This window comes from Pan paniscus, chromosome X (genome assembly GCF_029289425.2).
Source record: "Pan paniscus chromosome X, NHGRI_mPanPan1-v2.0_pri, whole genome shotgun sequence".
Taxonomy (NCBI): Eukaryota; Metazoa; Chordata; class Mammalia; order Primates; family Hominidae; genus Pan; species Pan paniscus.
The window spans coordinates 53,744,229-53,770,790 of NC_073272.2; the positions used below are offsets into that span (position 1 = coordinate 53,744,229).

Here is a 26,562-nt window from a genome sequence, read left to right on the forward strand (position 1 = left end):
TGGTGTTTTTCCTTTCCTCCAAATAGAAGAAAGGGGCTGGGAATGCACAAAAGTAATTTTAGGGTGGCGAAAAATGTTAAAAATTTGGGCTTCTCTCTCCTCCAAGTGGAAGGGAAAAAAATTAAATCAGTTCCCTGCGCTGGAGCAAAGCTTAGATAAACCAAGTAGAGGGAAAAGGAAAAAATCCTCCAGTCTTTTCTTCAGCTTTGCTGCTGCTACTGCAGCCCCTCCCAGCCTTCCAGAAAGAATCTCTCCTGGCAGCTATGATGTTAACCTTATAATTGCAATGAGAGACAAAAAAAAAAAAAGGAATTAAAAGTGGCTTTTTAATTTATGGCTGTTACATCCAGATATATAATAAAAGTGATGTGAAATGTTATATACTTATAATGTCATAAATGCTAGAGGGACCATCCCCTTCAGGGAAAGCTGGACAGGAAAAAGATTTTAATGGGATACAACTTTTTTGCTTTTTGACTCAGGTGAGGATATTGGAATTTAAAGTCAAATTTAGCTTTGAATGTTACAAAGAAAACGAATCTCCATAATAGGATTTTTGCTCTGATGATTGCCTTTGGAACAAGGAAGGCAACATGAAAAGATAGGCAATGTCCAGGTGGAGGTGCACTTTTAGAGTTTTTGAAGTGGTTTTCAATTGTTAATGAACTCTAATGAAATCAGATATCTGACCCTTAGAGAGTGAAGATTTGTCAGCCAGATGTGCACATTTTTGAGTGGGTCCATTAAATTCTAAGGCTGACAAGAAAATTGGGCTTAGGATAATTTTGCTTGTTATTTCAGCTTGGAACAAGGCTGTCTGGTTTTCAGCTTCTTCTTTTTGCTGCTGCCAAAGAAAAGTCTCTTTGTTTTGTTTTGTTTTTTCATATGCTGAATTCGTAGATCCTAATGGCCTGGACCTCACTGTAAGCTGAAATTGATATTGTCTGCTATGGGCTATTTCAGCCTCAGTAGGAGCTGTGCAGAACCTGAAGCAGGCACAGGCTCAATACACAGGACTCTGACTCTGTAACTTTTACAGAATTAAAAATTTTTAATTTTTTTTTAATCTTTTGATAGAGATGGGGTCTCCCTATGTCGCCCAAGTTGGTCTCAAACTGCTGTGCTCAAGAGATCCTCCTGCTTCGGCCTCCCAAAATGCTGGGATTACAGGCATGAGCCACCATGTGTGGCTGACTTTTACAGATTCAAGAAACCCCTCTGTAAAGACTTCAACAATAGAAACATCAAGGATGCTTGCTGGGCCATCTGGGTCACTTGCAGTTGCCCATGGAAAAGGGCTTATTCTCTGATGGGACCATTTACAATCTAGGGGCTTATCAGCTCTATTTCTGATGCAAAGGCTAATTACATTCCTCATTTGTTATTCCTGCCGAAACTGAAGGGAAGGGGAGACTATATCACAGAGAGTGACTCCTCCATGCACTCCTGACAGATCAGTCTCTAGATCTCCTCTAGGGAATATGTCACTGGTATTGACTTGGGGTTCCCCTTTCTTTTTTGTTTTCTCCTTCCTCCTTCCTCCTCTCTTTCTTTCTTTCTTTCCTCTTTCCTTCCTTCCTTCCTTCTCCTTCTCCTTCTTCTTCTTCTTTTGACAGGGTCTCACTCTGTCACCCAGGCTGGAGTGCAGTGGTGCAATAATAGCTCACTGTGGTGTCCACCACCCTCTCAAGTGATCCTCCCACCTCAGCCTCCCAAGTAGCTGGGACTACAGGCACAAACCGCCATGCCCAGCTGGTGTGTGTGTGTGTGTGTGTGTGTGTGTAGACATGGGGTCTCACTATGTTGGCCAGGCTGGTCTCAAACTCCTGGCCACAAGGGATCATCCTGCCTTGGCCTCCCAAAGTGCTGGGATTACAGGAATGAGCCACTGCGTCAGGACAGGTTCCACTTTCTAGACTAATTGCAGTTTGCAAGTGTTGTGGCTCAGAAAACAATATCCCAGAATGGAGGCCTCAGAAGCAGCCTCAGAAGTAAAAGTTTTTCTGTGACCTTATCCTGCCCTCTTATCTCTCAGTCCCATTCTCCCTTGAGGCTAGCCATAGAAACTAGGATCCCTCCTCCCCAAAGTGGGTCTTAGAAACCAGAAGTCCTTTTCTCCAAGCTAGTCATCAAGCCTAAAAATATGATTCTAATTTTCCCTCTGTTTTTCTGTGTAAAAAACAGGCCATAAAGAAATTACCTGTCCTACCTTGTTCAACTATATAAGTCATAAGACACCCATTCCAGAGAGGGTCCTGCCCCCCATACCCAGAAGGAAGGAATGCTGCTCAGAAAGGCCTAGAAGAATCCAGACAGACGGGTCTTGCTGGGTTTCCCCACTCAATCTATTTGCATTAGATCATACCCTTTTTTTCCAATCATATTTTTGCCTGGCTGTCCATACTTTGTTGAACCTAAGCATGAAAATGGACAATGTCCCCTATATTTTTGGATCTTAATTCTGAAGGCTCCCATACGTACATATTAAATAAATTTGTATGCCTTTTCTCCTATTAATCTGCCTCATGTCAGGGATTTCCAGTGAGCCTTTAAAGGGCCAAGGCCCATGGCCCCTACATAACAAAGGACTAATAGCCTGACTCTGCTTCCCTAACCTTTCTCCTGGTGCACACACCTTGGTAAGGCACTTTGACCATTCAATACAGCTGTCACCAGCAAAGCATTGAACTTTTCCAGCCTGCTCACTAAATAAATGATAGAGACAAAAGGGATAAGAAGTTATGCAAACCCATCTAAATTTGTTTTAAAATGTGAATTTTCATCCCAATCAATTTCAGAACATGATGAGTATTACTGGTTATTTATTAAATTGTTTTTTCTGGGCTGGGCACAGTGGCTCATACCTGTAATTCTACTGCTTTGGGAGCTGAGGCATGAGGATCCCTTGAGCCCAGGAGGTAGAGACTACAGAGAACCATGATTGCACCACAGCACTCCAGCCTGGGTGATGAAGCAAGACCCTGTCTCAAAAAACAAAAAACAAAAAACCTCTATGAACATTATTTTGTTCTGCTTGCATATGACCATTTCAGACAAAAGGTCTAGAGGAGAATCGATGATAATAGAAGAAATGGAAAGTTTCGATTACAGAATGGCACACACTGATTTTCTAACAATGAAGAAAACACGAAACCTGACACCTGGAAAGAGTCAAGCCAGAGAGAGGGGACGTTAATGATCTCTGTTTTTCAAAATGGTTCCTGAAAACTTTCCCTTTTTCCTGAAAAAACGCTCCCCATTCAGCCATCCCAAGCTACTGTAAGTATATTGAAATCACACTGACTGCTGAGCACACAATCACATCCGACAGAGCTGCAACTAGGGAAGGGACAGCAGGGGCAACCCAGCTCCTGAACATCCCACTCAGAACACCTACAGATGTCATCCATGTTTGTAAAGAGGAAGAACTGGTGTCAATGGTTAACAGAACCTGGACTGACTGCCTTCTGTCAGTCCCTCTGAAACCAAGGACACAAATGACTTGTTTGGAATGCACAGGGAACCCTAGAGGGAAAGGTCCCACAGTGGGAGGCCACCCTGGGGGCCTTTGCAAGTTCCTGCCTGACTAATGTATGTCCTGCTGAGGGTGCACTTAAAATGGTAAATGTTAGGTTTCCAGGGATATAATCATGTACTTGCATGTGCCCCCTAACTATCGTGATACTGACTTAACTATGAAAGGCCTTCACATCAGCTTCAGCTTACTGGCCAGAGCTATGCTGAGCCTGAATTGGTGGCTTGGGTTGGGCAAAAAAGGTTAATGCAAAAATTTAAGTAGGAAGTCAGCTGCCTTTCTAAGATAAACCTTCATGGTTACTGGGATTTGTATTAATTGGCTGTGATGGTAAACTTGATTTGTCAACTTGACTGGGCCAGAGTACACAGGTATTTGTTCAAACACCAGACTAGGTATCTCTGTGCAGGTAATTTTAAATGAGACTAACATTAAAATCAGTAGACTTTGAGTAAAGCAAATTACACTCCATGATGTGAGTTGGCCTCATCCAATAACTTCAAGGCCTTAAAGAGAAAAAAGACTGGGTTTCCCCCAGTGAAGAAAATATTCTGCCTGCAGACTGTCTGTGAATTTGAGCTACCTTACATGGGTCTCCAGAATGATGTCCTGCCCTACATAATTTGGATTTGCCAGCCCCCACAGTTGCATGAGCCAGTTCCTCAACATCAATTTCAACAATCTCTCTCTCTCTGTCTTTCTCTCTCTGTCTTTCTACACACACACACACACACACACACACACACACACACACACACACGGAGGAGCCCGAACCAATAGGGTGCTTACATCTGGGACCCTTAAAGGGCATAACAGAGATCAGTACTGCAGGTTGGTCTCACTCTGCTGCATGGGTTCTAAGGCAGAGTGCTGTGGTGTTCCCCTCCCACCCTCTACAGACTGACATCCGTGTGGCTCATCACTGTGATGAAGGGTTTGGCCATCCAACCATTAGAAATCACTACAATTCCACAAGGGTTCTCTGCTCTCCTTCTGCCTGTCATGTACTCTGTTCTATCCGGAAGACACAGCGATCTACTGCATACGATTCCAACCTTCCAGGAATGACCTGAAAACCTGGTGAGGGAGATACACTTGCAAAGAGAAGTTCAGTGAAATAACAGCAACAGGCATAGCTGGTGTGTTCACCAACTCATGAGAGATCACACTATCAACATCTTCCACTTGATTTTCCCCATCAATTAACAGCTTATCCTGGAAACAATCCCTTTGGTAGGTAAGTTGGATTCCTCTCATTGTTTCCCCAAGGCATGCGGAGCTACAAAGCAAACTGATACTGGTATGTTGTGTGAGAGTGGAGTCCAAGAATGGAATGCTCTGCAGTGATGTGATTGCCAAAGCAGTCAATTAGTCTTTGTAAGTTCCCAGATGAAGTACCATTTACAAGCCTCTCTCAGTTTACAGGGAGTGATATGTATGGAAAATCCAGTTTATTTAAGACTCTGGAAAAAGTCATTTGCCTCACTGTAACACTCAGTCCCCAAATGCCAGTAGACCCTGCCAATCATTCCAACAATCAAAGCTGCCCTCCAAAATGCCCCAAAGTGGGCAATGATATTCTGGCCACCACTTTAGGATTCATAAGAAGTACCCTCAAAACTCTTATTTACATCAAAAGGATAGGAATGTTGCAGTCGGTACAAAGGAAATAACATGGCACCATGGAGCAGGACACAATATTCCTGAGAAAGGATTGTGGGCACCTTCCTCCTCTGTGTTGCTTTCTGTGATTAAAAAAAAAAGTGGTTCAGGGCCAGCTGGGGTGTGCAGTGAAGCTTCATTTCAAAGGTCAACCACTGCCATGGGACATTGATGCTCAGGATGGTTCTGTGGTAGTCATAACTCTGGTATCCTGAGACTAGTGTCCTTCTCCTAGGCAAGGGCAGCCCCAGGCTGGGGCACAGGAGAAAAGGCCCAGGCTAGGTTGTCAGTCTGCTAGGGACAGCTGTTTGTTGTGGGATCACAGATGAGATCAGGAGAAGGACAACTGAAAGGAGAAGAGAGGAGACCATCTCACACTGTCCAATATCACACTGTCCTGATTACCATAGTTACCATACACATCTTGAAATCAGGTAATAAGAGTCTTCCAATATTCTTTGTCTTTTATAAAATTGTTAGGCTATTATACTCCCTTTTCTTTTCCATATAAATTTTAAAGTCAGCTTGCCAATTTCTATTATAGAAACAAAAGGCTGCAAGGATTTTGATTGGGTTTACATTGAATGTATAGATTATTTGAGAGAAACTTATATATTGATAATCTTCAGTCTTGCAATCCATTAACATGGTATGTCTCTTCATTTATTTCAGCTTGCATTAATATTTCTCTGCAATGCTTTTCAGTCAGGTCTTGCACACATTTTGTTAAATTTTACCACTAAATATTTCATGGGGTTTTTGGTGCTATATTAAGTGATATTGATTTTTAATTTTCAATTGTTTGTTGCTGGTATATAAAAACAGCATTGACTTTTGCATATTTATCTTGAGTATGTTACTTTGCTAAACTCACATTTATGTTCAAGTCATGGAATAAATTCCATTTGGCTATGATGTAAATTTTTTATATATTGCTAGTTTTTATATATCGGTAGTTTTTATATATTGCTAATTTTTATTACACATTTTGTGTCTATGTTCATGAGTTATATTGGTCTGTCATGTTATTTTCTCATAATGTTTGGTTTCGATATCAGGTTGACGCCAGCTCTGTAAAGTGCTTTGGAAAGTGTGATCTCTCACCAATTTTCATGAAGAGTTTGTGTAGAATTGACATTAATTTTTTTTCCATCTCCCTTTCCTGGTATGGAATTGTTTCTTCCACAAACGTTTGGTGGAATGCTTGGCAGAATTAGCCAATGAAGTCACCAGAAATTTGAAGTTTATTTGAGAAAAATCTTTGTTTTATTTATTTGTTGTTTTTATGAATTCCTTTTATTTTTATATAGATATATATGTCATCTATTTATTTTTGAATAAGTTTTGTTAGCTAGGGTCCTTTGAGGAACTTTCCCATTAAATTAAAAAAATACATTTTTTGATAATATTTTTCATAATGTATCATACATTTAATATCTGAAGAATCTGTATTGATGTGTCCTCTAGTATTCTCTTTCTCTCTATCATCAGTCTGGCTAAAGGTTTATTAATTTTTCTGATCTTTTCAACTAAACAACTTCTGGTTTCACTGATTTTTTTCCAATTGAAGTTCTCATTTCTATTTAATTTATTTCTCCTCATATCTTAATTAATTTTTCCTTCTTCTTGCTTTGGGTACATTTTATTTTTCTAGTTTCCTGATGTGGAAGCTTAGATAGTTGATTTGGAACTTTTCTTCCTTTTTGGTGTAAGTACTTCATGCTATAAGTTTCCTTCTATGCACTGTTTTAGTTTCATCTTGCAAGTTTTGATATTTTGTGTTTTTATCTTTAAATTTTCCTTGTAATTTCTTCTTTGAGCTCTGAATTACTTAAAAGTATTGTTTAATTTCTAATATTTCATGGATTCCACATATCTTTCTTTAAATAATTTCTATTTCAAATATTTTGTGGTCACAGAACATGTTTTGTAAAATTTCATTCCTTCTGAATTTGTTGAGATTTGGTTTTCAGCCCAGAATATCATCTATCTTGGTGAACATTCCATTTACACTTGAGAAGAGTAGGTATTCTACTGTTGTTCTAAAAATATCAATTAGGCCAAGCTGGTGGATAGTGCTCTCTCTATATATAGATATTTTATATATATATATATGTATCTATGTCTATATATATCCATATACATATATATACATTATTAGGCTTTTTCTCATTTTTAGGGCTAAAGTGACTTTCTGTTGAGGCTTTCTGCATCTTATGTGGAGGTAGAGCTCTCCTTTGTCAATATTTTGACTACTGGTACAAAAATACAGCATTCAAATATTTGAATTAAAATATAATCCAGGGACAAGCTGAGTATGGCTTGCAAGCTAACTCCAGCCCATGGCTTATTTCTGCACAGCCTTGGAGATAAGGATTTTTTTTTACATTTTAAAGTTATATATATATATATATATATGTATATATATATATATCTCCTGAATTTTTGTTTCTACCAATTGCTAGGAGGAATGCTGAAGTCTTCAATTATAACTGCAGATGTGTCTATTTCTTCTTTCTGATGTATCAGTTTTTCTCTCATATATTTTGAAGTTGCATACATATTCATGGTTTTCTGCCTTCTCAATAAATGCACCTCTCTATGTTTGTTGTGTGATGCCCCACTTCATTCCTTGTAATACTCTCCACTATAAAGTATGCTTTGTGAGGTCTTAATTTAGTACCTCTAGTTTTTATGTGATTTATATTTGCAAGGTCCATCCTTTACTTTTAACTTATTTATTTCTAACTGGGGTTCTTTTTAACAGTATATAATTTGTTCTTGCTTTTTTTAACCCAGTCTTATAAACTCTGACTGTTTTTTTTTTTTTTGAGACAGGATCTCATTCTGTCTGTGAACATGGATTCCACTTGTGTCTGAGACTTCCAGGGATTCCAGCTCTCCCAATTGCCTGTGTTTGGCCTTTATGAATGTGTTACATTTTCAGTTGTTTCCTTCTTACCCACTTTTATGGCTGTCATTTCTTCCATACATGCTGTGCCAGAGGTGACGCAGTTTGTGTGTCTCATCTCTCCTCAGAATGACTTGTCACCCTTTTATATCATGGAACATATATCATGGGAACATGGCTGACTTGTTACCTCAGCTCTCTGACGATCTAATAAAAAACTGTAATGTCATACATTATTAGGCTTTTTCTCATTGTTAGGGGTAAAGTGACTTTCTGTTGAGGCTTTCTGCATCTTATGTGGAGGTAGAGCTCTCCTTTGTCAATATTTTGACTACTGGTACAAAAATACAGTATTGAAATATTTGAATTAAAATATAATCCAGGGACAAGCTGGGTATGGCTTGCAAGCTAAATCCAGCCCATGGCTTATTTCTGCACAGCCTTGGAGATAAGGATTTTTTTTACACTTTAAAGTATTATTTTTTAAAAACACAACAATATGCCACAGAAACGATGTGGCCCATAAAAACTGAAGTATTTACTACCAGGCCCTTTAAAGAAAAATTTGGTGACCCTGTATTCATCTAATATCTATTATTCTGCTTTATATTATTGCATACATTTTCATCCATTTATTTATTTACTCACATATTGAAAAGCATGGATTACTTTTTGATCTTACCCTATCCCCTCAATAAAGCATCCAGCTTTATGATGCCATGGTCTCAATCTGGGAAACTTGGCCCAGGGCTCAGGTGACTACACAAACATATATCTGAGGTAGGAGACCGGCAGGACTTGTTTCTGGCTATAACCCTGCTGACTAAAACAGGATCTGAATTGGGAGGCTGAGGTGGGAGGATCACCTCAGGTCAGGAATTTGAGACCAGCCTGGCCAACATGGTGAAAACCCATCTCTACTAAAAATACAAAAATTAGCCAGGCATAGTGGCGTGCACCTATAATCCCAGCTACTCTGGAGGCTGAGGCATGATAATCGCTTGAACCCGTGAGGCAGAGGTTGCAGTGAGCCAAAATCGCACCGCTGCACTCCAGCCTGTGTGACAGAACGAGACTCTGTCTAGAAAAAATTTTAAAAATAAAATAAAACAGGATCTGATTCAGACAGGATAAAGGGAAGAAACTGGCAGAAACTAGCAGATGGCCATGAGAGTGATCCCTGGCTGCCCTCCTTGCTTATTAGCATGGGACACTCCCACCCAGCAGCATCATAGTTTACAAATGCCTTGGCAAGAACCCAGAAGTTACTACAGCTTGCCATTGCAATGGGCTGGAAGTTACCAACCCTTTCCTAAAGAGTTCGAAATAACCTGCCCCCACCCCTAAATTTGCATTAACCCGCCCTTAATATACACATAATTGAAAGTGGGTATAAGTGAGTAGAAATATAGTTGCTAAGACCCCATAGGTTGCTGACTCTTGGTTTACTGCCTATCAGTTAGCCCTGCTCTGTAAGCAGCAGTACCATTCAATAAAAGACTGCTGTCTAACACCACTAGCTTACCTTTGAATTCTTTCCTGGGTGAAGTCAAGAATCATCCTAGATTAAGCCACAATATTGAGGCTCACTTGTCCTGCAGCAGTTCCATACCTTGGCTGTTGTAAATAATGCTTCATAAACATGGGAGTGCAGATATCTTTTCAACATACTGATTTCATGTCCTTTGGATATATATCCAGTAGTGGGCTAGCAATTTTGAGGGGGAACCTCCATATTCTTTTCCCAGTAATAATGTACAAGTGTTCCATTTTCTCACCAGAACTTTCATCCTTTTGATAATAGGCACTCTAACGGGTGTGAGATGAGATCTCATTGGTGGTCTTCATTTGGATTTCCCTGATGATTAGTGATGTTGAGCATTTTTTCATATACCTCTTGGCCCTTTGTATATCTTCTTCTGAGAAATATCTATTCAGATCTTTTGCCTTGTTTTGTCCTGCTTTTGTTTTGAAACAAGGTCTCAATCTATGTCATATGATCAAGGCTAACTGCAGTTTCGACCTTCTAAACTCAAGTGATCTTCCCACCTCAGCCTCCTGAGTAGTTGGGACTACAGGAACGCACCTTTGCTATTAAAAACAGCAAAGTAAAAAGGTAATTTTCACTTTTTTGGGGAGAAAGTTTCTCACAATTGTTAACTGCTTGGAGTTGCATAATGTAGCCAATGCCAGTTTTATAATGTTTTTATTCCAATTTTAATTTTAGAAATTTCTTTTAAATGTGATATTCAATGAGTATAAGGTAGAAAAAAATAAGAGGGAATTTCTTTCATCTCTTAGCTCAGTGCCCACTAAGACACATGCCACAGGTTTTTGGTTCCTTCAGGTTGTTATAATAGTTAAACCAGAGAACCCATTAGTAGAAGAATCAATGTCATTGATGCTGCTTTCACAGAAAAGGGACTGGCTCCATAGTCATGATAGTGGAGAAGTTTAGGAGTTAGTAAAGGAGCCAACCTATGTAAGTTTTGCACAAAAAGAGTTATATAAAAATAGCCAACTTCTGAACCCCATGTACATAATGATAGATGAGAAAATATAAATATATTTGGAAGAGGCTAAGGCAAATTTACAGATGACAGACTCCTAAGTGGCTACTCTGAAAAGCAGAGATATCCTTGAGCATTCAGAGTGATGAACTTTTGTTTCTTGTCTGCTGACTGAACACCATGATTCCTTGCCTTCGCTGCAGTGATAAAACGAATAAAGATAAAGATGGGATAGATGTCAGGACATGCTATTACAGCAAATATCATAGCCTTCTTTCTGGCACAAAAAGCTACATTCCATTAACTTTAACCAAGCAAAATCAGAATCCAAGGTACTCTCTATCCTCCACCCACCAAATGATACCTAAAAAGGAAAATTGTCTTTACCAAGAAAATGTACTCAAGATAGCACATTACTATTTATTTCATCAAAGATTTGTGGTTGTATACTCTGTAAAGAAACTTAATATTAATTTTCTTGATGTTAAATATTATTTCTTTTCTGATTAAAAAGTAGTAGATGGTTTTTATAGAAAATTATAAAATATGGAATAGCAGAATCAAAACTAACATCCACAATTTCACCACTCTGTGGTAAACAATTTGTTGCACTTCTATCCAGTCTTTTATAATTTACTCATCTCTTAAATTGTACACATATATCAAAACATCATATTGTACCCCATAAATATATATATAATTATTATTTATTAATGAAACATTTCTTAAAAAAGAAAAAAATAATGAAAGCCATCAACAACCTTAAAACAATATATAAACAGAAAAATTATCCTTTATATAATATGACAGTGTAAATATTCTTTGTACACACACACAAAAGTCTTGAAATGGGCTGGGCGCGGTGGCTCACGCCTGTAATCCCAACACTTTGGGAGGGTGAGGGGCGTGGATTGCTTTAGCTCAGTAGTTCGAGACCAGTCTAGGCAACATGGTGAAACCCTAGCTATACAAAAATTAGCCGAGCGTGGTGGTGTGCACCTGTTGTCCCAGCTACTTGGGGAGCAGAGACAGGAAGATTAAGCCCTGGAGGTATAAGGTGCAGTGAGTCATGTTTACACGGCGAACCCCAGACTGGGTGATAAAGTGAGATCCTGTCTCAAAAAAGAAAAGAAAAAAAAAAACCCTTGAAATGAAAAAAAAAATTAAAGCTCAGTGGAAATAATAAAAGTAAATATAAAAATAAAGTAGAAAATTAGAACCCAAACAGTTCAAATTACAAAGATATATGATCACTTACACACTTTCTAGTAATCTGAGAATAAAAAATAAAGTAAAAATGACATTAAATTTTCTCAGTCAAATTAGAAAACACTTAATTATTTTTGAAAAAACAAGAAATACCCAATGGATGTTTTTCATAATGATGCAGTGAAATGGGTATTTTTATAAATCACCCATTGCTGAAATTTTTTTGTTTATAATTTTCTGTTTTATAATTTTTCAACAAGCAACATGAAAAACTCAAGATACAAAAGAATGTTTTTAATTATGTTTAAAATAATTTGTATTAATGTAAAGACATATTTATGTTATCATGCATACATTTTAGAAACATTGGTCCACTTAAAAAGCACATAACATTCTTCCAAATATTTTCAAACTCGCATACGCTCTCTTAATATTTTATGGAACTGTCAATCTATTTCCCAACTAATCATTTGAAACCTTTTTCTTTGTTTCTAAACATAATATTAGGAGTTTTTATAATCATCATTAATTATTTCAGAATGCTACTCTACTTATGACAAATATACATTTGTACTTTCACGGAATAGCCGTATAGCAATATATTTAGCATATAAATAGATTTTTATTAAGAGTTACATCTAAAAATATTACCTATCATTGAAAGCAAATGCTCACATGATAACCACAACTCCAAGTGTTATGGCTTGCTTATAGTACTGATGATGTGTCATTGATTAGATATGATGGTCACATAAGAATGATAAGGATCACACCTAGTACAGGGATCCCGGAAATCTTGTTGGCATCAAATTTGGCTACTTGGTCTTCCTAAACATCCTAAGCTGAAAGTGAAGCTGAATAGAAGATTTAGGACAAGACTTTGTATAAAATGCAAACTTTGAATGACTGTATGCAATGAGAAATACGCCAATAATTAAAGGGACACCTGATTTTAATGAGAAAGAAAACACTACATTCCCTCTGTAGTTTTGAAGTAGAAGAAACGCAGGACTTAATTCCTGGTCCCGAGAGGAGGAAGTGAAGAAACGCGCATGAAGCAGCAGATGGCGATAAGAGCAATCCCTAGCTGCATTCATTGCTTATCAGCATAAAACAGACTCATGACAGTTTACACGACATGGCAACATTCCAGAAGTTACCACCCCTTTCCATGGCAACCACCCAGAAGTTAGTTACTACCACTTTCCATGGCAATGACACAGAAGCTGGCACCCTTTTCCTAGAAAGTTCTAAATAACCCACCCCTCAATTTGCGTTAAACTGACTCATAATTTAAAGTGGGTATAAACGAGTATAAATACAGTTGCCAAGAGCCCATAGGTTGCTGACTTCTGGCTCACTGCCTGTGACTTAGCCCTACTTGGAAAGGAGAAGTACTGTTCAATAAAAGTATTGCTGTCTAACACCACCAGCTCACACTTGAATTCTCTCCTGGGCAAAGCCAAGAACCCTCCTGGGCTAAGCTCCAAATCTGGGCTCACCTGTCTTGCATCAGTTATAAGAGGAGAATGCTTCCAAATATTCCATGATTGCATATTTCTCAAGTTGATTTGTTAAAAATCTTTCATCTTTGTCATAGTCAATGTGTCATTTATCTAAGCATTATGGTGACATAAAAGCTCAGGTGTAACAGGAATTAGTATGATTAGAAATTTAGCAGGATTATTGCCCAATAAGATCTAACATCAAATACTGATATTTAATTGCATTGAACTCCTCCAATTACGTAAGGAAAAGTTTTTAAGAATAAATATTCGTGCTTGAAAATATCTTTGAATACATGTAAAATGGATCAAAACTGAATACCACAGATGTTGCTGTCACTGGATGCCAATAAAGTACATAATAGGAACCATAAGACACAATCAATAATAAAGGGGGAAATAAAAGGGAACATATCAAAGCACCATCACACGAGTGCAGAAGCACACACATGAACACACCCTGCAGCTGCAGAAAGACATGGTGGGAAGTAAAGCCCCACAACTCATCAGCCTTCCTTCTCACCAACTCATGAGTTCACAAGTAAGTTTGCTGAGAGTCAAATGCTCACAGTAAAACTGACAAATTTAAACATCACTCAGAGCTATTTCAAGCATTATGTAGAAAGCTACAGACAACAGTGAACTTGCTCTTAGCAAGTCTTAATCTATCATCCTCATCAATGGCTAAAGAAATTGTCCCTAGACATTTTGTCCAATAACTTCTAAAGTAATGGCCTTCAAACTTTTTAAATTACAATTCATGGGAAATACATAGTTTGTATATAATTCAGTAGGGAAATAAATATATGTATGTGTATGTGTGTGTGCAGTCTGTTTGAATATTCTATCTGCAGTGAATGCTATTTACTAATTTATTTTATCTCATTTCTTCAAAATGCTGTTTGTGGAGGACAACATTAATCTTATGAACCACTATGGATGACAAACCAGTATGGAAAAGATTAAAGCCTTTTCACAAGATATCCTCAATGGTTAATAAGTGTTATTATAGAAGTATATGAAAATACACATGAGAACCCAATGTTGTCTTCCTCCTTGGGAATTCAGTCTTTTCAGAAAAAAATGGTCGTTTTTGTTTGTTTGTTTGTTTTTTTGTTTTGAGACAGAGTCTCCCTCTGTCACCCCAATCTTGGCTCACTGCAACCTCTGCCTCCCAGGTTCAAGCGATTCTCCCACCTTAGCTTGCCGAGTAGCTGGGATTACAGGACTGCGCTACCTCACCTGGCCAACTTTTGTATTTTTAGTAGAGATGGGGTTTCACAATGTTGGCCAGGCTGATCTCGAATTCCTGACCTCAAGTGATCCACCCTCCTCGGCCTCCCAAATTGCTGGGAATACAGGTGTGTGCAACTGCACTTGGCCAAAAACGTGGTCTTTGATATGGGCCACAAAGGCTACCACGAAATATGTAATTACAGAGGAAATGTGTGTTCCATCAGCAGATAACCATGTCTGTTTTGCACAGGTGAAGTGTTACTTGGACAGACATAAAATCACATGCAAAAGGGACAGAAAGTACATGTGACCTCTTGTCCTCTTGGTATCATGAGGAGGCTTTGTTTGGGCTGCAGCATAGCTGAATGTCATGAATTGCATCCATTCACGCGGACCTCCCTGTGAATGCACAGGGACCTCCATTTCCCTTTTGTGCTCCCACTTTATGAGGCAAATAGGGGAGTTGCAATTAACATGGTAGGTAGTAAATAATTTGACCTCAACCAACAAGCAATCTGAAGAGCTCAGGTGACAGTGTTTACTATGGTACTCTGAAAACTGCCAGCTGCTCAGAATCTGTAGACTTTGTCCCACCCAGCCACAGTCCTGTGGAAATCTCAGTTTGTTCATATTCCAGTGCTTGGAGGATGGGAAGGTCTTGTCATGTGGTGAAATTGAGCCCACCCACAGGTAGATGGGCTGTGTTGGTCCCAGCTCCAACTTCTCCTTTAGCAGCCCTCAGAGTTGCTAGCGTCATGTATCAGGCAAGTCTTCTTGCCTCTAAAGAGTTTCTCATACTTTCTGCTGCTTCCTGTGAGTGTCACAAGGGCTACTTCACAACTTGCTCCCATCCCAATCCAATTATGATCCTTTGAACTCATCCAGCTGGACCAGGGTCACCTGCCATGGGAATAACAGGAGGAAGCTCAAATTTGGGAGGAAGTTAAAACCTGCCCTTTGAAGCTGGAGTGTGTCCACTCAGGAATCATTAAAATCCAGGTCCTTGTGAAGCACATCCATCCAGCCATCTGATGGCATGACTTTGACCATTTGCTAATTCGATGCTCACAGAAAATCTAAACCCAGATGTCACTATCTCTCATTCTTTGAACATTTCTGAGTGCACTATACTAAAAACCGGAGTTAATAAGGGAAAAATGCAAGTAAAATTTAGTAATGACAGTGTCCTTGCCAAGAAAAAACAAAAAAGATAACAGATAAACTAAATAATAGTTTATGAGTGCCCTCACTCCTTAAATAAACTTTGAGAACTACAATGACTACTCAAGCCGCTTTTTGGAGACAGAGATTGAGGAATCTCTTTTTTCCTACTCAGGGTATTTCCTTAAAAGGAGTGCAGCTGTGGCCAGGCACGGTGGCTCACACCTGTAATCCCAGCACTTTGGGAGGCCGAGGTGGGTGGATCACTTGAGGTCAGGAGTTCGAGACCAGCCTGGCCCACATGGTGAAACCCTGTCTCTACTAAAAATACAAAAATTAGCTGGGTGTATTGGCACGTGCCTATAATCCCAGCTACTTGCGAGGCTGAAGCAGGAGAATCACTTGAATCTGGGGGGCAGATATTGCAGTTAGCCAAAGATCATGCCACTGCACTCCAGTCTGGATAATAGAGTGAGACTCCGTCTCAAAAGAAAAAAAAAAAAAAGAAGCTCAACTAGATAGAATATATAGATGTCAGTTCAACAATATATCCTAATTTATTTATAAAAGGCTACATTCTGATCAGGGCTCCCTTCCTATCCTTCCCTTCCATATACTATTCCCCACATTAACTGCTAGGTAATATAAAAGTAATAAGAACAGGAGTCATGGACACAGTTTACTGTCTACATTAACGAGAGTTTATATTCCACTGTCTTCATTATCATAATTTTACTAATACAGGAATCTCTTACCAAGGAAAATAAAAGTTTCAAAAAAACTTTATTGTTCTTTCCAGCAATTGCCTGAAAGATCCATCAACTCCTCAATAAAAAGTGTCAAATGACATTTTTCAATCCCAAAGCTCTTTGAACCCATTGCCTAAAAAGTCTTGTTGCGTCCACCAATCCTAAATCATTGTCATTCCTACCCAATTCTAACCAAACCATCCCCCACTTTAAAATACCCACTTTATACCAGACATGAAAAGCACAACAAATATACCCAAAGCCCTTCCACATCTGACATACTAGTGCCTCTGTGGAGGTAGTGCTCTACCTTATAGCTTTATTTAAATAATGTCAGCGCTGTCTTATGAACAGGTTATTTGGCTGATATTTGGGGAGTAGAGTATATGATGAGCACAGTCACCACTGCTGTACATCATGTCACAATAGACTAAGTCTAAATCCTAGGACCAATGTTGTATTAGTCTGTTCTCATGCTGCTATAAGGACATACCTGAGAGTGGGTAATTTATAAAGGAAAGAGGTTTAATTGACTCATAGTTCTGCAGGGCTGGGGAGGCCTCTGGAAACTTAACAATCACGGAAGAAGTGGAAGCAAACACATCCTTCTTCACATGGCAGCAGGAGAGAGAAGAATGAGCAAAAGGGGAAAAGCCTCTTATAAAACCATTAGATCTTGTGAAAACTTACTCACTATCAGGGGAACAGCATGAAGGTAACCACCCCATGATTACATTACCTCCCACAGGGTCCTTTCCATGACATGTGGGGATTATGGGAACTACAATTCAAGGAGAGATTTGGGTGGGGACAGAGTCAAATCACATCATATGTATGGATATTTCTGAACCATACACTGTCTGAATGACCTACAGGTATATTCAGGGAAATCAGTTACCAGTCCAGAGATTAAAATGTGCAATAATACAACCTAAAAAAGGAAGAGGTGTGAATTTATTTAGTCTACAGAAGTGGTTCTATTCATTGGTAGCATGGCAGAAAACCTCAGACCAGAGAAGGAAGTGATTAATCAAAGCATGAATAAAAATTGGCCAAGGTGGGAGGATCACTCGATCCCAGAAATTGAGACCAGCCTGGACAATGTAGTGAGATTCTGTCTCTAAGTAAATAAATAAATAAAATAGCTGGGCATGGTGGCACACACCTGTAGTCCCAACTACTTCAGAGGCTGCGTCTTGAGTATTGCTTATGCCCAGGAGATCCAGGCTGCAGTGAGGTAAAGTCATGCCATTGCCCTCCAGCCAGGGCGACAAAGTAACACCCTGTCTGGAAAAAAAAAAAAAGCATGTATAAATATAAACATTAAAATAATTTATTTCTGTCACAAAAGGTCTTTCTGAGACACATCAACCACTAAGGGTGACATGGGATTCTCTGTTCCCAAAGTTTCTGGATGCATGAGAATGGTAGGACAAGAGAGAGAGAGAAAAAAATATCTCTTAAGTCCCTTTCTTTCTACTACAAACATACTGGGGATTCTGGTTTGGGGACAGTGGGAAAACCCTGGCTGGCCTTGCATGTGCCTGACTCAGTGTGAACGCCTCTTGCTGCCCAAGTCCCTTGTTGCCCATGCGCCTTACTGTCTGCCTTCTGTCCCAGCAGAGCTGTGCAAAGAGACATCGTGACTTCCTTCTGTCTTGCCGACTAGGAGTCAGCCAGTAGGTCTGCAGTTCAGTAGTCCTAGAAGTTTGAGTGTGAGTGAGTGTGAGGAGGAGCCTGCGGGCACGATCCATGGCCTCCTAGGTGGAAGGGCTTTGAGGTCCCCGTCCTTCTAACACGCAGCGATGCAGCCATGGCCTTGCTGTGGTGGGGGTGCCGGACAAGGGTGGGAGAAGGACCATAGATGGGAGGAGGGTCAGGTAAACAAGCAGTGAGTTTTGAAGGGGGAAACTATTTGTGGTATTTGAGTCCCCGAGGCATATGAAACTGCTTACAGACGATGCATTCCAGAGTCCTCAGTGGGAACCAGGGAGGGGAGGGAGGACTGCATGACGCGGGATGGGGTGGGGCGAGGCGGGACACTGCAGCACACAACGCAGGCACCGACTTCAGTGTGCATGTTCCTTGGACACCTGCCTCAGTGTGCATGTTCACTGGGCATCTTCCCTTCGACCCCTTTGCCCACGTGGTGACCGCTGGGGAGCTGTGAGAGTGTGAGGGTCACGTTCCAGCCGTCTGGACTCTTTCTCTCCTACTGAGACGCAGCCTATAGGTCCGCAGGCCAGTCCTCCCAGGAACTGAAATGTGAGTGAATGTGAGGAGGAGTGAGCGGGCTTCCAGAGGGTCAGGCGGCGTGGTCTGTGGCCTCAGAGGGTAAAGAGCCTCTAGGTCATAAGGAAGGTGGGCCGCGGAGTGAAGGGGAGCCAGATGAAGATAGGGTGAATGCTCGGGGTGCTGTTGGAGGTATCTGAGTCCCGAAAGTGCCTGGAACTCCCAATGGGACAGATTCCAGACTTCTTGGTAGGGACCCAGGAATGGGCTGTGTAAGCGGTAAGAAAGGGGCCTGGGAAGTGGGAATGCTATGAGCTGGTGACCGCGACCCCGAGGTCTGTAGAGCTCCGGGTAGAAATGTCCAGCCAGGAGCGTCCAGTGATGTGTCACAACTTCTCAACTCCACCCTGGAGGTTCGAATGGGCGGGACTGTGCTTTCCAACAAAATTTTGATTTTAGGGAGGGAAATCGTCCAAACAAATGGGTGTGTGACGAAAGCCGTGGTCACTGCAGTTTTAATTCTCTAGCTGTATAAACTTAAATGTCTCCACTATGGAGAATCCAACTGTGAAACCAAATCTCATCGGAAATATCCTGTATCTTTTGCCAGGAGCATTAAGACATTGCTCTGCTAGATTGCCCAACTTAAGTGGCTATGCAAGCATTCGATTCAGAAGATGTACACACTTCTAGTTGCCCTGGGACTTACTTTCAAATTATTTCCAAACTTTTTTAGAAACTGAAATTTAACATTTGGCCATGAAAGTGGTCAAATACAGCTATCCTCTCAAACACACTTTCCCAATCACAGCATTCTGCTTGCAGAGTGAAATATGAGTTGGCGAGGAAGATCAACATATAGGCCTAGGCCAAGAAGAAGTTTACAGCCTCCTGAGCTGATTGGGGCTATGCTTGTGAGTGCTTTAATATTTTGATGTTTTTTATTAGCAGAAATTTCTTTTGTGATAGTGTTGTTGAACTAGTATAGATACACTGATAAAGGTCTTCCATGTTGATAAAAATGATCATGCATCTCATGAAGGAAAGACTAATCCAAGAGTATTACAATCTGATTTTGCCTTCATGGATAATCTTGTGTTCCCCATCATGACTTCCTCCTCATGCTTACTGATAACAGATTGCACACATCCAACCCAACATAGATTAAAATGGTTTCCAAAGCCTTTGAGGGTAACTGTCTTAGAGTAACCTCTGTTTGGGAAGAGTAACTTTGTGAAGAATAAGTATATGGAACAGTGTTGGAGAAGTGTCTTTAGACTTACTTGTGATTAGAAATACCTGTGTATTCTGTATATTTGTATTATTGACATGTATTACTAACAAAACTTTTTATCTGCACACATACTGCCTCCCCTTTGTCCCAGGAACCCAGTGATGAAGAGCCTAAAGAAGAGAAACCACCCACTAAAAGTCGGAATCCTACACCTGATCAGAAGAGAGAAGATGATCAGGGTGCAGCTGAGATTCAAGGTGCTGGGAAAGGAAAGAAATAATGCCTATAGGGGGAAGGAGGCCTATGTGTCCATCATGCCTTATGCCATGACCAGTAATAGGAGGAAAGAAAATATTAGGAAAGGATCTCAAGCACTTGCTCAAAGTAGGCTGGAAAAGTGAAGAGTATAGTTTGCAGCTTCATGCAGTCCCTGGATATAATAAATCTTCTCTTTTTTTCAAGATTTATTTTGTATGCTTGAAAATACATCCCTTGCTAAATCAGATGAAACTGTTTAATTTGATGTATCAAAATGTACATTATTTCACTTGATTAATTTGATCTTCTTAGAATGTTGCTGTATGATTGGCTCAGCCATGGTGTCCACAGTGTTATAAGCACCCTTTTATAGCATATAGAGTGCCAAGTCACCCTACCTTATAACACCCTGAATAAAGCCCATTTGCATAGGGATATTAGCCCTATTTTATAAAAAGGAAATGGTTGCTCAGAGATAGAGGCTTACCAAGAACGCTTGAGCCATGGAGGCAGAATTCATATTACGTTCCAAGGTCTGTGTTCTTCCTAACATCTACGTTTTTAGAAAACGTGAATTATTTTGCTTAAAACGCTTAATACTCGAATGTGTCTGTACTGTAAGGTACTTGAGTATTGGCTCAGGAGAAAACAAATTCAGTGAAGCAGGATAGCAAATCCGGAAAAGGGCTCAATGAATGACAGCCACTGTTCCCTTTGATCAGTATTTTTTGACAGTATGTTTGGTAAAAGGTGGATAATTCAGGACACTGGCATACAGGTAGGTATATTAGTATGTTTTTTAAGGAACTTTTAAAAGTTGCCTAAATACTCTTATAATTAGAAAACTCAAAGTATGATACAATTATCATGAAACAGAAATTGTGTCCTCGACAGATAGCATTTTCAAGCTAAAGTTGACAGAATTTGGACCATGGATTATTTTAGCAATTCACGGTTAAGAGGTTTCCAGAATATGACTGTCAACAACACTCATTACTTTCTTTCACTCAATTTCCTGAACTCTCATGGGAAAACTGTGACTTTTTTTCCTCTTATTTTTGGTACTATATTCTCAATAGGATTTATTTATGAAAAGTTACATTTAGGGCCTTTGGACCTAAGCATAATTTTAATTAATTTTAACCAAATAATTTTCAAATTACCTCAACAAGATATGATTGTCACAATTGTAAGTTTTTGTCATAAGCCCAGGAATACATTGATCTAGTCTTTCAGAAAATTATCTTTGAGTTATTATTAAAATGCTATTCATGCAGCAAACTTCAGATATCTTACATAGTTGATACTCACTGTTTATAATGCACACTGGCAAAGTATAGGAAATGAAGGTGTAGTGTGATTTATCCTTAGATTGTCATTTTATATTAGATTTCAGGCCGGGTACATTGGCTCACACCTGTAATCCCAGCACTTTGGAAGGCCGAGGCTGGTGGGTCCCTTGAGCCTGAGAGTTAGGAACTAGCCTGGGCAACATGGGGAAACACCAGAAAATTTTCTCTGCCAAAAAAATACAAAAATTAGCCTTGGTGGTGGCATGTGCCTATAGTCTCAGCCTCTCACAAGGCTGAGAAAGGGGGATAACTTGAGCTCAGGAGGTCAGGGCTGCAGTCACCTGTGACTGCACCCCTGTACTCCAGCCTGGATGACAGAGTGAAACCCTGTATTAAAAAACAAATAAAATAGGAATTCATAATACAGGAAAACAAAGGTGTGACAGCTTTGCATCACATTTATTATCACACTAGCCTACAGGCTTTTATGTCATAACTCTGTGGAATAGAATATTATTACTTCCTTATTTATACTTCATGTTTTTGTACTCAAGTTCAATAACCTTTGTATTTTTTAGTGCCTGACCTGGAAGCCGATCTCCAGGAGCTATGTCAGACAAAGACTGGGGATGGATGTGAAGATGGTACTGATGTCAAGGGGAAGATTCTACCAAAAGCAGAGCACTTTAAAATGCCAGAAGCAGGTGTGTTATTCATTAAGACACAAAGTTATGTGATTTCTATTTTTTACAATATTATACTTTTGATCATAGAGAGATAATATTACTGCCACTTTAATAACAGTGTTCAAATACACACTTTCTTTGAAAGGTACTTCAGATCCCAATGCCTGACTGCAAGACTTAAATGCTCTCAGATACAGACACAAATTGGGTCAAAGCCATATTGAATCATCAAATATGACAGCATTTTCTTACTTCTGAGTATAACCAACAGCTAACAATTTTCAGATTCTTTTCTAATTTCTGCTTTTAACAAATACATAATGCATTTGTAATACCAGACTGTGTGAAATATGCTGAGTACTGAAGGAGATTCTAGTAGCAGCTCTATGACAATTTGTGAGAATCTGGACAAATTCCATAAATTCTACACCCATCTTTGCTGTTATTGAAAATGGTGAATGCAGATCAAATGTATTAAAATCCGTTTCAATGCTGATTTCTGCATGCTCTGGTTCTGTTGGAGAGAATAGAAAGATATTCTGATTCCCATGATTTGTTTTTCCTAACAATCAGCTTCAGTCCAATTACAATATCTGAGCTGAGATTTCATTGCTCCTAAGAAAATGAGCAGGCACTCTGCTTGATGTTTGTTTTCCAGTATGGAGACTTGAATGAGTGTTCTTGGATTTTGTCAAATTCTGAATTATCTGGCTTTTAAAGAATAATTGTATTTTAAAGCCTTCCCACCGTGAAGCCTTGAATGACTGAATAATAAAATGGCAAGAGACAGTCTACTTTCTGTGGCCAATGAAGTAGGGAGAATGCATGTAGGTCAGTGATGCTCAAGGTGGGTGTAAGATGCCTGTGCTAAGCATGCTTTTTGCTCTCCTGTCAGTCTTCATGAGCTACTGTGTGTAATAAAGACACACATGATATAATCACCTCTAACCATATCATAGGTTACATATTACAGGTTTCTGCCTTGAGACATCAGATGATAGGACTTAAAGTTCAAAGACTATAATGTACTAATTCTTGAGTAGTCAACATAAGTATCTTTTGCACATTTTTTTTAATAAATTGCTGACTGTTAATGAGAAGAGCTTCTGAATTTAAAGGAAGAACTCCATGTTTAGGGAAGAAATTACCTAAATGTTTTACTCTGCACTGCTGAACCATTCCATTAAACTATTTACATTAAAAGATAGTTTTCAGGAGCCGATTGAACAAGCCTCAGTTGTATTCTTAGGAAGATCACAGCCTTATATGCACATCTTATTAGAATAGATAGCAAATTACATGATAAAGTAATAATCAATATAATAATAAAAGAGCAACAGAATAAACCTAATGGAAAAGGAAAGAGGTACTTAATAACAGACAGGTAGGAACCTGGATTTTGGATTAGGAAAACTAATCCAAAAGTAATACATTTAACACATTGTTTATTTTAAAAATAGCTATGAATAGACTATCTATTTGTTTCTCCAGTCTTGAAGAAAATGGGAAAAGCACAATACAGAATATGAAGAAGACACAGATATTGAATATATAGTATAACTGAAAGTAAATACATTCTTTTGTTTTGTTTTGTTTTGCTTTTGAGACAGAGTCTCGCTCTGTCACCCAGGCTGGAGTGCAGCAGCATGATCTTGGCTGACTGCAACCTCCACTTCCTGGGTTCAAGTGATTCTCCTGCCTCAGCTGAGTAGCTAGGAGTACAGGCATGCACCACCATGCCTGGCTATTTTTTGTATTTTTAGTAGAGACGAGGTTTCGCCATGTTGGACAAGCTGTTCTCGAACTCCTGACCTCAGGTGATCCACTTGCCTTGGCCTCCCAAAGTGCTGGGATTACAGATGTGAGCCACCACGCCCAGCTGAAAGTGAATACATTCTTAAACTCTAATATTTTCAGAATATAGATGAAATGGTTGATAAGCTAGGAATGCATGCATTATTAAATATATCCCAGTAGTACCTGAATATCTATTCATCACAAAGACTGTGCATGAACTTGTGAAATTTGCCAGTTGTCCCTTGATAATATTTACTTTTAGAAATAAATATTTAGTTATTCTAGATGTCTTCCTCTACATCTCCATTTCCCTTTCCGTTTCTTTTTTTTCGTGCCATACTGTTCATGATATATACCTCTTTCATATTTTGATATCAATAATGGTAATGATAGATTAAAAGTAATGCGATCATATAATTAATTATACAAAGGGGAATTTTTTCAAGTGTAAAAAGAGATATTTGTATTAACATCAGGACTATAGGTGAAAACTGGGGACAGATGTTTACCATACCTTAATATCTACAGAAGGGTAAACTAACCCAAAGCAACATTTTTGCACTTTGGCACAATAGAGGAAAAAACAAATGCAATACTGTCCTTTCTATTCACCACGCATATGCAGCTTCTAATGTGACATTAACTCTTTTTTTAAAAGATAGTTTTCATACTATTTCCAGGAGCCTATTTGACATCCAGACCATAGTTTCAAGCCAAAATATTAAATTGTACATTTTTTATAAATTCCTTTGTTTCTTAGTTTTTTTGTGTGTATTGGTTATATTTTTAGTAAAATTATACACAATTTTTGCTTTATACATTAAATCCCTTTTTAAGAGTTTCACTTGATTTAATGGGTTCTGACCTCGGACTGTCTTTTGGTTTCCTTGTAGCACTAGAAAGCAGGGTGTGTTTAAAAAATATTAATAATGTATATGTTTGGAAGTTTATCTCCAAAGTCTCCACAGAGGTCTAATTGAATGTAAGCCAGAGGGTGACTCTTGGGTTTATGGTCTTAGTCCACTGTACGAAACAAAAACTTTGGTGTCATTTGCATATCTTAATGTGATCTAAATACAGTTCTGCTAGTAATGTTCCACCTGTTATGTTTCTATTACAGGTGAAGGGAAATCACAGGTTTAAAGGAAGATAAGCTGAAACAACACAAATTGTTTTTATATTAGATATTTTACTTTAAAATATCTTAATAAAGTTTTAAGCTTTTCTCCAAAGAAGTCTTGCACATCTTCTGTTAATTTCTTTTTTTCTTTCTTTTTTTTTTTCTAGATGGAATTTTGCTCTGTCGCCAGGCTGGAGTGCAGTGGCATGATCTTGGCTCACTGCAACCTTTGCCTCCTGGGTTCAAGCAATTCTCCTGCCTCAGACTCCTGAGTAGCTGGGACTACAGGCGCGTTCCACCACACCTGGCTAATTTTTGTATTTTTAGTAGAGATGGGGTTTCACCATGTTGGCCAGGATGGTCTCAATCTCCTGACCTCGTGATCTGCCTGCCTTGGTCTCCCAAAGTGCTGGGATTACAGGCATGAGCCACCGTGCCCAGCCTCTTCTGTTAATTTCATTCCCAGGTATTTTGATACTATTGAGAATTGTGGCCAGGTGCAATGGCTCACACCTGTAATCCCAGTACCTTGGGATGCTGAGGTAGGAGGATTGCTAGAGCTCAGGAAAGTGACACCAGTCTGGGGAATATAGGAACCCCTCTCTACTACAATGAGTGAATGAATGAATGCAACTATAGTCTCAGCTACTCTGGAGGCATAGGTGGGAGGATCCCTTGAGCCCAGGTGGTCGAGGATGCTGGTAGTCATGTTCACGCCACTTGCAACTCCAACCTCCATGACAGAGCAAGACTCTGTTTCAAAAAAAAGTATCATTTTTGATATTTTGTATTCTGAGTTAGCTGATACACAAGTGTGGTATGGTGAAATGTATATTTGGTCATTGACTGTGCTTACTGGCATACAACTCCTACAAAGTGATGTCTTTTTGTATGCTAGTGAGTTGACCGATGTCTGGCAGTCCCTAGGAGCTCTAGGATGAGGAATTAGAGGGTTGGGACTTTCAGCCCCATGCCCAAACTTCAGGGAAGTTTGGGGCTGAAGGTTAAGTTGTTCACCAACGGCAAGCCAACATTTTAATCAGTCATGCCTACATAATGAAAACCTCCATGAAACCCAAAAGGACACGGTTCAGAGAGCTTCTGGCTAGCTGAACACATGGAGGGTAGCATGCCCGTAGAGGCCATGGAAACTCCCTGCCCCTCCCTGCATACCTCACCCTATGTGTCCCCTCATCCGCATCTTTTCTAAGGGTGTTCCATTTGCCACAAAATATGTGAGAAGTCCCTAGGCTATGGAGCTGGATGAAAGAATTAGGGCCTAGGCAGAAGAAAGGGGAAAGCAACCAGGGCAACTTGCTGAAGCAAAATGACTTGGGTCCTACCTACACTGTCTCCTTATAGGCTATGGCATGAAATACCCATGGGATTCCATCCTGCCTCTTACACACTGGCCTTGAGGGGGTGGGCAAGATATTATAATCTGTGAGGCAATGTCCCCATTTCT

General features: G+C 39.4%; 1 protein-coding gene across 1 annotated transcript; it reads left to right on the plus strand.

The window, feature by feature from the left end:
• The first annotated feature begins 18,549 nt into the window (after positions 1–18,549).
• Positions 18,550–25,650, plus strand: XAGE2 (X antigen family member 2). Its single transcript, XM_003805099.6, has 5 exons — positions 18,550–18,743; positions 19,536–19,624; positions 20,096–20,201; positions 22,073–22,198; positions 25,098–25,650. Exons 2-5 carry the CDS (start codon positions 19,544–19,546, stop codon positions 25,118–25,120), a joined length of 336 nt encoding a protein of 111 aa, XP_003805147.1. The 5' UTR covers positions 18,550–18,743; positions 19,536–19,543; the 3' UTR covers positions 25,121–25,650.
• The last annotated feature ends 912 nt before the right edge of the window (positions 25,651–26,562 follow it).